This window comes from Styela clava, chromosome 3, assembly GCF_964204865.1.
Source record: "Styela clava chromosome 3, kaStyClav1.hap1.2, whole genome shotgun sequence".
In the NCBI taxonomy this organism is placed as follows: Eukaryota; Metazoa; Chordata; class Ascidiacea; order Stolidobranchia; family Styelidae; genus Styela; species Styela clava.
In genome coordinates this window covers 2,445,645-2,459,446 of record NC_135252.1, presented here as the reverse complement: position 1 = coordinate 2,459,446, position 13,802 = coordinate 2,445,645, and the positions used below count along the sequence as shown (strand labels likewise).

At 33.9% G+C, this 13,802-nt stretch overlaps 1 protein-coding gene across 2 annotated transcripts; it reads right to left on the bottom strand.

Annotated features, from left to right (window-relative positions):
* Positions 1 to 2,356: 2,356 nt before the first annotated feature.
* On the bottom strand, positions 2,357 to 13,280 carry LOC120341869 (BBSome complex member BBS2-like). Of its 2 annotated transcripts, XM_078110816.1 has the most exons (15): positions 12,946 to 13,280; positions 12,702 to 12,802; positions 11,573 to 11,691; positions 11,347 to 11,461; positions 11,004 to 11,128; positions 10,146 to 10,290; positions 9,886 to 10,044; positions 8,716 to 8,835; positions 7,698 to 7,854; positions 7,116 to 7,272; positions 6,485 to 6,729; positions 5,709 to 5,720; positions 4,540 to 4,628; positions 3,709 to 3,840; positions 2,357 to 3,244 (listed from the first exon to the last, which is right to left on the bottom strand). In XM_078110816.1, the coding sequence occupies exons 1-15, from the start codon at positions 13,169 to 13,171 to the stop codon at positions 2,960 to 2,962; spliced, it is 2,187 nt and encodes a 728-aa protein (XP_077966942.1). In that variant the 5' UTR covers positions 13,172 to 13,280; the 3' UTR covers positions 2,357 to 2,959. The 2 variants fall into 2 exon arrangements, with proteins under 2 accessions (XP_077966942.1, XP_077966943.1); XM_078110817.1 differs by lacking the exon at positions 5,709 to 5,720 and having other exon boundaries at positions 12,946 to 13,275.
* Positions 13,281 to 13,802: the final 522 nt, after the last annotated feature.

The following is a 13,802-nucleotide window of genomic DNA, read 5'->3' as shown; positions in this document are numbered from 1 at the left end:
ACCTTCACGTTGCATTTTGAGTATTTTTTGACATGAAAGATTATTTTTAACACCAAACACAGAGCTCCCTTGTACGACAGACTGAATATTGAAAAAGAAACGCTATTCTCTGTGATAAATATTGCTGAATGGTTTGAATTCATCGGAAATTAAAGCGAGGTCATACACTTTAAAATGTGTTGTACTAACATGAATACCTGTTTACATTTATAGATGTCAAATAAACAATTTGCTAACAAACTATTACTAACAATTTCCACGAATGAATATATAAGTGTTTGTTATGCACCAAAAAGTTATTTTCAAAAGCAACATCATTTATGTAGACATTCAGGGTGACATATAAGAGAAGTTCGGTTTAGTGGCGAAATAGGCTAAAACATTTGGTGGTCTGAATTAGGTGGACGAACTAGCCCATGAACATGGGCTCACCAAATTCATTAAATTAGACGGCTTTAGTTTGTGGGGAATCAATGCTATGTCCAAAACGAAAGTTGGTAGTGCAGAAAAAATGGTTGGGAACCACGGATCTACATCTTTTTTAAATGAACCATATCCTCGACCATCGATCTGTGGCGCTCGCTGCCCTGACGTTCACCGTTTAGAAATTTATGTGCTGTGATCTTAATGCACTTTTTTTTATTTTCTTCTTAAGATGACCGCTGTTCATTGCCTCGCCACTGTTCCAACTATGAAATGACCGACTGCTACTGATTGCTAGTAGCTGCTGATTTTGTGATGTAATACCTAATAAGAAACTCATTTCAGGCTGTGTATTTATTGTCTGAAGAGATGGAATAGGCGCTGGGAGTTTGGATACATCTCAACGTTTGAAAATAAAAAATGTGGTTTTATGACTTTGTATTGTTTGCAGATGAAGTTTACATGTGGGGCTGGATTGGAAGTGGCGCGTTCGGTATGTTTCCCATTATGTCCCTCTATAGATTCCTATTAAGACGACGTGACATGACAATAAAGATCCTTGCGCCAATGCGTCTAGGTGGCACTTTCAGGTGTGCATAAAAACTAACTGTTGATCTATGATAAGATTTGCATATATGGGGAGAGGAAAGTAAGGCGATAAGACGGCTTAATCATATGGCGAACTACGGCCCATCGTCCGCTTTCTGGTTCCTATCGGGTATGGGACTAGAATCTAGATAGCCAGTTAATTGTTTTCAGATGCATGGATGTTGGTGAAAGTGATGAGAAAGCCGTAACCGATCATTGGTTACGTGAACCCCCTGCGGCTGTGAGAAGTGCAGTGATCCTATTGCGCATAATTACTCCACATGGGCTTTGCACCCATACAGGGTAATAACGCACGATGCGCCACGCCGCTAATCTATCCCCTAATGATAGGGTTACCATATTTGTGTGACTTCAAAGCGGGACGCCTTCAAAGACAACGAACCTTTAGCTGTGATTTTTAACTTTACATTTTCGGATTTAACTACATCTCGGCTGTTTTCATTGCCCATATTGTATTCGAGAGTTCATGCGCATATTTTCTGCCCAAATACCGGCTCAGTTCGAAAAATATAAAGGAATTGACGTTAACGATACAAATAAATTCGAATTTAGATTTTTATACAGCAAACCGAGGAAAGAATAATAAAATAGCCAGCCATTTTCAAGTATTGATAATTTACTTATTCGCCCAAGCATGCTTTTCTGTAGATAACACCTTCAATGTTCAATGTTACTTCCAAGTCAGAACAGGACCAATTAGTATTGATTTTACATACTGATAACGCTTTCATGTTAGCTAACAACAAAATTAGCTAACAAAACGCATTCACCTTTAGTAAGTAGGATACCGGTACGCCACGAGTAGTAACGAGAATATGCTGATTGGTAATGTTCATGTATTATGCTGGCCAGCCGAACGCCGAAGCGGGACTGTTCGCCTATAGCGGGACGTATGGTAAGCCTACCTAACGATCCTCCTGAACTTGAGTTGCGAAATTAGTTGATCTGTAGACTTAGTTTTTAATCTGTAGACTTGTTTTTTTTTCAATCTTAATTTTCCCCATGACTGTACTGTTCCAAGCTACCACGTCCATCAAATCTATTCATTCGATACCCCACTTCTCGCAGACACAATACATTGCGGGAGGCTACCGGTTACGTTGGGCGCGTAAAAAGTTATGTGTTATAACAAATAATTACAAAGTAGTACGATTTTCCAATTATTCCTGATATACACTACACTTGGTTACAATAAATACCAAATATTATCAAAAAAAGAGAGCACTGGTTCAAAATACGGACATAGTGTCCATAGCGTTACGGCTTATTACGGCTACATTCATTAGGGCAATGGAAAATATTGACCTGTTCAAAACAAAAATAATTTGATCAAACAACTTATAAAAGTAAATTTATTGCAAAAATACTTAAATAGACAATTACACAAGAGCAGAGTCGTGCATAAAACTAAATAACCTCCACAATATGTGTGAATATAAAGAATAACAGTGAAGAAATAGATAAATAACAACCTACATTGGTACCTGTGTACTTACTACCAAAAGTGCCTACATGCTCAAAGTCTCAAATTTACAATTACAGATGTCAATCAAGTAGCCAAGGTAAAGCAGCTCGTAAGTGGATTACTACACTGCTGGGTTCCAAATAGCATCGTGAAAAGAGAATTAAGTTGAAGTTGATTTGGCTTACTTTTAACAAATGCTTGGCTTTACTTTGCAACACAGTTATTGAAAGATATAATGTATGGCCAGTATTGTTTGCAAAAAATATACAGAATGGCCAGAATTATGTGCAAAAAAAAGCAGAAAAGTACAATACTACGTCAATCTCCAGCTGCTAAACTCTCAACCATTTGCTTCGTTGAAGATATCATCAGTTACACAACACGTTATACAACGCTTAAAGAAGGCATTGCAAGCCTCAGTGACTTGTGGTTTGGAACAGTTTAACCCTAGTCGCGTATATGTCAATTTGATCCGGCTTTCATAATTCTAACAAGAGCAGATGCATCACTTTTTTTCACTGCTTCTCTACAGCCATTTACAACTCCAGTCTTGTGTTTTCCAACGCGCAAGTTCCCAGCACGTTGTATGCCCTTGTTAACTTGTCTCAAACATTCAAGCAGTTCAGTATGATTGCTACAACGAATGTGATAACCATTAACCAGATCTTGATTTAGGCTATATAACTCTGAATAACCACGTCTCATATTTGTATGATCACCCATTAATCTGGAATCTTCTGCACGTACCTGAATATTTTTTACATGGAAGTAACAGAGATTTGAGACTTGGATATATAAATGGTAGAATAAATATGTGTACAAAGATATCCCCTGCACAAATGTGTTCGAATCTTCTTATATCATGGTTTTCGTTTAACATTTTCCATTCTATATAGTTGTGAGAGGATTAAAAACCACTTATTTTAAACATGAATTTTGAGTGTGAAAACAAAATTTCATTTCATTCAAAATCAAAAATATCCTGTTATGACATTATGCCGAAAAGTTTTGAATAAAATTTTTCAGTATGATATAACCTGATCAAAATTCATACTAGAGTTCAACTCGAATTGCGAAAGAGACAATAAAAAATATTTGGCAGCTTGACATATGAATACAAAATAAATTATATAAATTACACTGTCTGTCAAAGTGAACGTCATGACACACCTGCAGAGGCCGAAGTAACATTGAAAACTGAAGAAACTTACCACTAAACTTCTAATCAGATTTGAATGATCAGACATTTCTGCAGTGAGTCTTTGTTGAGTAGTGTGCATTTCACCTGCTTTTTCAATCAGACCGTGAAGCTCTTGAAAATGTCCTGGAAAGTCAGCTGTTACCTGAACAACAAAGGACATCACAGAAAAGCATAGAAACTGAGGTTCTGACTATATTGTCGTTCGTTGGGAGAAAAGGCTCTTATTGTATCATTCAGCAGGCTCCTAATCATTCAACCCTAAAACATTGTCCCATCCCAACAAATTGAACAGGTTACTATTTCAGTCCTCCAAATTTAAGTGCTCCATACAAATGATATGATAATGATGTGTGAAGCCTTGCTCATCATTAAAATGTAATAAACTTAATCAAAATTCTTCCTTGAAATTACTGAAAAATTATTATATTCACGTAAAACAGTTATTGGACACAAATTGTACATATGTTTCGTTTTGTTATTAAGTTGTTGTTAGTCATCTTCTTCTTCTAGTGAAAAATTCGCTATCTAATTCCAACTATCGATCCAACTGCTATGAATTCTTCAGTGGATAAAAATTGTATTTTTCGCTAGAAGCCAGAAGGCTATTACTTTTATTCATTTCAAAAATTTCTGTGGGCCCTACAGGATTCGTTATTTGTGTACTAGTCTGAAGATAACACTACCAGAGTCTACGGTGACAGATAGCATAACAATACTACTTCGTTTTTGCCTTCGTTTCCAAATATTTGAGCATCGGTCTCTTGTATTTAAATAGATATTTCTTATTTTATTACTATTTTTGATGGAGTAAGTCATAAATATTTATAATATGTAAAATCACCTGGAGATGCTCTATACCCAAGAATGATGTGATAGATTGAATAACATCACCAGCAAGATCAATATCATCTGTGTTGATTGTTACTTGCCCTGAAATTAATTTTATTACTCAATTTATCTTACTGCAAAGTTTCCACACTTGTACATATTTGCAATAATAGCCAATACTAATAGCTAGGAAAATAAAAATAGTAATTCAACTCCTAATTTCCATGTTTAAAAATAAGCACAAAACAAGTTGTATATAATGTGAAACTTGATACACCAAAATATTTTATTTTGGAGTTATTTTATACCTAGTTAAAAAAAAAAAATTGTTTTATAACAGCAACTTTCCATTGCATCACAAAGTTTCAATGTAATATAACAATATTGTAATCTTCAGAGTTTAATATGTACAAAAAGTACATCAATGTTGTAAATTACTTTAATATCAAATATCATAATATGAAATTCATCATTACTATTCACAAAATAACAAGAATTACAGGAAGGCCATGCATTAGGATTCCATTAAGGCCTGGGTTTTGTTGAAAACACCAAAATCATTCAAATTACCAGGTACTTACTTACCAGTAGAAATTCAAATCAATTACTAGTGGATTGAATGTGCTCAAAACGAACAAAAATTTAAAAAGAATATATTGTATCAATATATAAATAAAGTCAAGAATAGAAGGCAAAAGGGTGGGAATGATATACTGATACAGCATGCAACAATGATTGCTTTTGTCAATAGAATTTATAATGATGTACTAAAGTACATTTCAAGATTGCTATGACAGAGTGCATGTGAATTGTTCATTGCTGATCTCTGGTCATTGATAGTTGTACTTTTTCAACGGTCCATAATTTATGGTATGAAAGTCATCATCATACAAGTATGATAAATAATTTTTCGGAATTATGACTAAAAATTTTTTATTAATTGTTCATTGGTTATCTTTAGTCATCGATAGTTATACTCCTCGAATTACCAATTGTTCATAATTTATGTTATGAGAATCCTCATAACAGTATGTTGAATTTTGAATTATGGTTGTGATATTTTCTTAATTAAAAATATCATAACAACAAATAAAAAACAAGCAACATACATGCAACTGTGCATCATGACAATATGCATACAACATAGTGATGATATTGTATTTATTGATTAACAATACTTACAACCAAATGGGTCTGTCAGAAAACAACAAAACATTCCTTTTTAATGATATTCCTTTTATTTACCATTCTTTACACAATTTCACAAAATTTCAACAGCATATTATAAACAAGAATCTAATGGCATTATTTGTGAATTGATTCAAATTAAATTTACAAGTAATAAAGTTGGAAATATATAATTTTACAGTGGGCAGTACAACACTACACACTTACACAGTACAACATAATACGTCATGCCTTTAAAACAAAGAACATGTTCACTTACTTTTGAACTTGTCTATCACGAGATAAATAAAAAAATATGGCTATGAATATTAATAATATATACTATATTCGTAAATACATGAAATGATGAATAAAAACGAATGACATTATGAATGAAGCATAACTATACAAAATAATGCTAAATTTCTGTTGAACTTAATTAGCCAACTGTTAACATTTTATACTGGTAGAAATAAATGTTCCATAGATTTAACTGTTATTTCATTATCATGAATGTATAATTCCTGCTGAATTTTTCAACAAGGTGACATTTAGTAAAATTGAGACGGTTATCTTCACAGAATTTTCCAAATAAGTACACAATGTATATAATACCCAGAAATTATTTTCAAACAGCTGTGCCTAATTTTGGTTAAAATTTGAGCAACAACACATACCATCCATCCAAATATATCACTTATATATTGCATGGACATAAGCATGAAAAATATACCAGGCCTAGATATGTTTCTCTCTGCTAAAAAAAAATTAAATAAATATTCCACACATACCTCCTACAGCAAAATTCAATATGAGCGGACCACCTCCTCTCAATAACAAGAAATTGACAGAGAAATCTTGATCTTCATTATCAGGCAATAGATTAATTGGATCTCCATCAGCATCCAGTATTAGGAAGTTTTCATTCAGCCATATCAATATACGTGTTATTCGATCACTGATAGAGAAAGTTACATAACCCTGAGGCTCTGGGAGCGAAGTCGGCATGTAGGAGTACATCGCAAATCGAGGCAACCTGAAAAGGGAGGTTGAATATGCTGTGTAGGGCTCTAGAGGTAATATATAATAGAGACTAACATTACTATGTGTTTACTATTTAATCTGGTACCCCACTCAGCAAATAATAATACTCGACAAGGCCAGGCCATTAAAACTAACAGCAATTCAGTCACTCTTTGAAGTGGTATTTCACGAACCAGTATCTATATCAGTCTGTGACGTTAGCAATTGAGTGCTTTCGGCTATAATTTCCAATGACTATGAGAAGATGATTTGTGAAGTGATATTAAAAATGAATAGAATATGTTAAATATAGTATATCCTAGGCTTCAGCGTTTGAGGTTTAGTAAATAGCAGCCCAGGGACAGGGCATAAGGAATTCATTCGCTGATAGATACTCACTTCCTTGCGACTTCGAAAACATGGAAACTTTGACTATTTCTTGGTCCAACATATGCTTTTATGTGAAGTTCAACTTCAGTATCTTTCAGAGGACTCAGTGGAACATCAATCATGTTAGATATTTGATTTGAAGGTGGATGAACAACAAAACTTTCACCTATGTCAAGAGTACAAAATAAGGTTTTGCTCACAGACACCAGTAAATAAGGATCTCTTGTCATTACAAATTTTAATACAAACTGTGTAATCAAAATGTCCAGAAAAATTTATTTAAACAAGCCTAAATTCACCTTATGTTATTATGGCTTAGACCAGCGGTTCCGAAATTAACAGAATTGTGTTGAACATAACTAAAATATGATTGAATATTTTACATATTGTATTTATTATAAATGTTTTATTGTTTCTATATTAAATGCTGTGTTTTAAGTGGTGTGTTCATAAGGCTTAGTGTAATGACTAACGACTGAGCCACACGCCATCTAAGTGCAAGATGGCAAACAAGTGTTTTATAAACATTGTATAGAACACCAGGAAAGAAAGATTTTTTAGATGGATAATTATCTCAACATACATACACACCATCAAAAATTCCTTCGGCGAACACAGTTACCAATCTGATAATAACATCATTGTTAGTCGTATATACAGTGAGTTTGATATGGGGACGTTGGTTCTCACTTCCTCCATCAATGGAAAGCTTTGTCTTCAATTCAGTACTGATTGGAATCATACCTGCCTAAGAACAAGAAATAATATCCATTAGGTATCAAACTTGGAATTGTCTTCACCTAAATTGGTGTGATAGTCAATATTCTAATTCCATTCCTGTAGATATAAATTAACAAGAATATCGGTTGGAAACTGAAGACTTATCGATCAAAACTGCGGTTTCGATTCATGACTCTATATAGTGACACCGCGTGTCCCATCACTAATTAATTAATAACTCGCTAATTATTCGAACTCGCTAATTATACGACATAATTCATCCAAAATCAATAGGCTCCTGGTCCGAGATATGAAACATGAATGCACATGCAAAATTTGGAGCAGAACCTCGCCTTTGTGAGATATTTGCGTTCATCTAATAGACAAACAAACAAACAGACAGACAGACAAATACCTATCAACAGATTTACCGATCTTAAGATCGATAAGTAATAATGTATTAAACGAGGACTGAAAAACTTACAGCATAAAGATATTAATTAAAATATTGCAGATATATAGAATAGAATTTTAATTATGAATATATAACACAATGGAGCATAGACACATTTTTCACTATTTTTGAGGGTTTTTGCTTTTTGACGGGCCACACAATCTGAATATCGAGTTTGAGGCAAGTATGGGAATAGCCTGTGAAGTAGTAAATTGCAGCATAGACCTTTTTAGAATCAAGATCATACCCTATTAATGATATTCGAAAACGCAAACCTCAACAAGAAGAATAAGTTAAGATGTGATAATGTGGGTGCTGCAAGTAAAATAATTCAATGAAACAATGCAGCCCTTTATAAGGATGATCTATCAAGAGAACATTTACAGTTCTTGAAATTCCTCCCAAAAATGGGTTGCTTTGTAAGAAATTGATTACCTGAGTTTTTTCTGTTGGTGATAACAGCATGGATGACTTTTCAGACAGCTTTGCCTGTTCAAAATTTTGCAATTCAAGTAATAGACTTTGCTTTTGTTGGCTTAAGTCACGTATTTGTTCCTGTCAAAATATAATACATGTAGTATAACGCATATAGTGGGATGGGGCACCATGAACGACAAATATGCCAAACTATTAAATCAAAATATCGCCGGATGAGAACAAAAGAGGCATAAGTACAATTTTGGGAAATCATTTTTTTCAATATTTTGGGGTTTTGAGTCGTGCTCTACAAGATGGTGAAAACCCTGGATTATTAAAAATTTTAGCTGGACTTAGGACTATAATATTTTGTAGAAGTTAAGAACAGAATAGGCCCGAGTTCCAATATGATGGGCATGGACATCAGAAATAAAAAGTCCGAAACTTACATGTCTAAGAATTTGTTCAGTGCAACTTAGGCCTAAGTCACCTTGTTTTATCTTGCATCCAATACAAAAAAATTCAGAACTTGTTGAAAACAGAATGGGCAAAAATTTCTTTTTGGGGGGTAAAAAAAACTGAAAAGAAGTGCCAAAATATATTGATTACAAAGATATTCTCATCCACATTCAAATAACCAGAGCTCAGGTCTTAACTAAGTATGAATATCTAGAAATTCAATAATAACGAAATTCAAGATTTTTTTTTTGCGTTTCTCTCAAAACTCAAATTGTGACTTTGGCCTGTTCTGTTCTCATCTGGCGATATGATAATTAGCAACGTAAATTCTGAACCCCTAATAGGGCGGTCCATAAGTGTGTGTACCAATATGGAAGCAACTAATTTTGCTCGCTTACTTTACATCAATTTGTGTAAAGGGACTGAAGACTATGGGCAGGGGGTATATTCACTTGGCTAACACAGACAGTCCCCGAACTCGTAAAAGTATTGAAATAAGGAAAAACGGAATAAAATTATGGCCTAACCCTAACCTGATACACACACTACAGGAGTATCCATAATGGTATATATTCAAGTGATAATCACCATTGATCATTCTTTAGTATTCTGAAATGATTCAATATCGTTTAAGACAGCAATAAAATTAAAAAATCATTCTGCACTGTAACGAGGAAAAATAATTAACAATTTTTCATCGCATAAAATTGTATTGGAAATTTTAGGAACCTGAACTTGATCTGCATTTAAAGCTGCTTCAGAAGTTTTTCCTATTATAGGATCATATCCTCGAACTTCACCATCAACGGAAACACATATCAACTGATTTTGCCCATCCATTCTATAATCTGCATCCACTATCCCAGCAATAGCACTCGACATTGTGTCCTGAATTGTATTTTAATTTATTCATAGTATACCTTTTCATTACCCATAGAATTTTTAATTACCTGAATATAGCCAGGTGAAATTGGAAAACAATATCATACCTTGTAGAGCACATTTCCAGTTTTAGTGTTACGCACATCAATTTTTCCACTTGACCATCCTGTTATGAGTTCTGGTTCTCCCTCACCATTTATATCAAAATAATGGATTGCCATCACTTGACTCTTCGATTTCACTCTCCAATAACTACAATTTGTGAAAAGTTAGTATATTTACTAATTTTAGTTGGTAATTTTGGTGAAGGAATTTTTTACTGAAATATAACATAATAGGATACGGTGCTTTCTCACGGCTGTTGATGATAAGCCAAAAAATGGCGGGTTATCACTTATCAGTTGATTGATCAAGATTAGAGCAAAATGGTGTTGAAAATCAATTAAAAAAAATGTTGACAATTTGGGGGAGGGCATGGCCCCCCGGCTACGCCTATGCATAATAACATTAGTGGTACTCCTGAAGTATGCGCACCAAGATGTCGCATAACCTGAACCCTAACCTGGTACACAACCTGAGTTCAGGTTGTGAGCCATCTTGGTGTGCATACTTCAGGAGGTCCACATTAGTAATTATAAGCAACATGGAGAAGGTGACTCACCAATATAAAATATTTTGACATGTTAAGGACAATTCTTAAAAACATTTAGAATAATCAGGAAGGCATAGCGAAAACCAAAAAACATAGCTCAAATACAAAAAGGTTGGGCTTCCATTGGAACTTGTTCGAACGCTGAAAAGATCTGTGGGTGTGGGTACTGTCTTATTTAGTAAGTAACAGGTCTCATTTTTGGCCCACAAATATTTATCTGCATATGAATTGCTACAAATTCGAACCAAAGTAGGAATAAATGTGTAGTAAGCTATAAGCTATCACTCCTGAACATAAAATAACTTAGTCATACCGAGCAGTTCTATCATATACACCAACAGTTCCATTCGCCAATGTATATGCAAATCGACTACCAGAAATTGGTGATAAACCAGTAACAGTGTCATTCTCTGAAACTTCTGATATGATTTCATCTTCCTATCAAACCACGAAAGTAGAAGATTTATATTTCATGTATCGATATCTTTCTCCAAGCTGCAGGCATGTCACGACGAAATGCAAAACCACAAAATATTCGAAAATGACACGTTTTTGTAAAAAATAACACTATCATTCATGATCTTCATTTAGGATTTTAACCAAGCTATTTTAAATTTGGACTGTTTTTAGTAAATATAAATTTTCAAAAGTTGCACCTGGAATACACGAATATCAAAATCCTCAGACCCAACTATAAGTTCTTTTTTTCCATTGTTTGTGAAATCAACCAAAGCAAGAGCACAAATGTTGTCACCAGCAACTGTCCAGTACCTATTTTAGAGAAATACAATAAAGCATTTATCCGCAATCATATAACAATATATATATAAATTGAAACCAATCTATCAAATAAAAATTAATTTAAAAGGGTCTTCAACCAACTTGTCTTCACCGCCAACATCAAAGCCTTGTAATGTGCAATTTCCACCTGCAATTACCATAGGATATTCAATGTCACCCAATTTTCCAATTTCTAGGGCGTTCACTCCATCTGGAACTTCCTGCGAGAGATAAACAGAAATCAATTAAATTTCGAATGGCGGAGAAATATTAATCTGTCCTAATTTTTTAATAATCTTTTTCAGTGGGCTAATTATGTTGACCTTGAGTACATAGTAGAGCACAAAAATCTAAAAAAAAATACATAATGAATTTGTTTTTATGAAATCTACGAAGGTCTAGTTATCATATATGAAATAGACAGTGTAAATTTCTATACAATTCTTGACAAAACAATTCATAAACAAGCAATATCTGAAACTTATATAATTTAACAATACTGTTAATTTTTGATTTTTGTTTATGGATTTACAAAAAAATAATTGTGCTAAACAACAGAAAAATGCTCTCCATTACACAGTCAATTCGAATACTGTAGGGGAGGGAATAAGAGGGACTTGTATAAAAAGTTCACATTTATGTTAACAGATAGACCATATATACTGATATATGGTTAGCCATTATCCTACTCAACCTAAACTAGATACTATACGCTATACCATTAGCTGAAGACCTACATTTTCCCCACAACATCCTAAGAGTTTTGGGGGCTAGTGTAGTTTCGTACCTAAAGTACTTCTAGTGGCTGTAGCATAACAATTTTTGCATATGTCAAACCTAACCCCCAACTGACTGCGTCATCCGAAAATTTCGTCACAGTGACATAATAAGGGCCTTTAAACTATAAGCACTGTCATCCAAGGCGCACAGACTATCACTCAAAATAAACCAAGCTATTTCCAATAAACCAACGATCCCGATCCGAGAAAGATTGCTGCCGTTAGTGAGTTCTTTATTGTCGGTGCAGATGCCATTTCGGGAATCTTAGCTATACTGTGGCAAGCTTTATGATGTGTTTCTGATGACGTAGTGCCGTAATTTTTGGATGGCGTAGTCGAGTGGGGGTTAAGATTGACATGTGCAAAAAACGTTATGATACACCCACTAGAAATACTTTAGGTACGAAACTACACAAGACCCAACATTTGTACTAGTCAAGATATAACACCACCTTATAAAAAAGATCTTTGTTATTGTGAACATCATACAGAAGTAGATTTGTAGCAGTGCCAACTGCAAGAACATCTCTTCCTTCATGTTCATCTAATGAACCTGCATCAAGAAATTGAATAATTTTAAGAATGAGTGATATCAAAGGTGAAGGTGATACAACCACAGAACCATTAAAACAGAAACCATAAAAACAAATAAATATAACAAAATGATTTTTATTTGATACTTGAAAACATTCCTACCTGCTTTTACAGATGTAATAGATTGATTAATATTCAGTAAGCTGATATTCGTGCCTTCTATCGTGACTCTCTCCCCTCCTGTAACACTTGAATAAGGGTTGTGGATAATGATCTTCCCAGCTGTAGTTGCCGCGGTTAAACAAGAATGAATTCCATCATATTTCCCAATTGTCAATGTTCCAGGGTGTACTTTATGGTTCAGTTTGAAATTGAAAGCAGGCTTCATTGTACATTGAGTTACTCATCAAATTTATACAGTTATATGTATCAGTTTTTGGTTTAACTTGAATAGAAACAAACAAAACTGTGATATTATTGTACTAAAAGGTTGACCAACTCCTAATTGCAGAATTGAGGCTGTTGTACTGTTGTAATTCATAGGGGGATAATAACAGCTATAATAAAATTTATATGATAATTTATATGATATTATATGATAGGCTGTGTGTTAAAAAACAATATTCATCACATTACATTAAATGTCACCATCCTATATAATTCCCATTAGTAGCCATTACCATTGTATATTTGATGAATTTAGCATCAGTAATATTCAATTCATTTAAATACATATTATCCAGTTGGTTATCAAATTTTCAAGTTATTATTGGAGTCATGAATGTACAATAGTGACAGTGGCAACCATTATAAATTTATTAATATGGTGTGGCAAGTAATTTTTATTTATCTATTTTTCATCATTTTACTACATGCAGACAGGTACCGGGTATGTAATTTATGGTGCACTTCATAATTTTTATGTAGTTCTGTGTATGTGAAAAAGATTCAATTATTATATTATAGGCGAGTGAACACGTACGACTTCTTCTTGGCAAAACCTTCTATCTTATATAGGG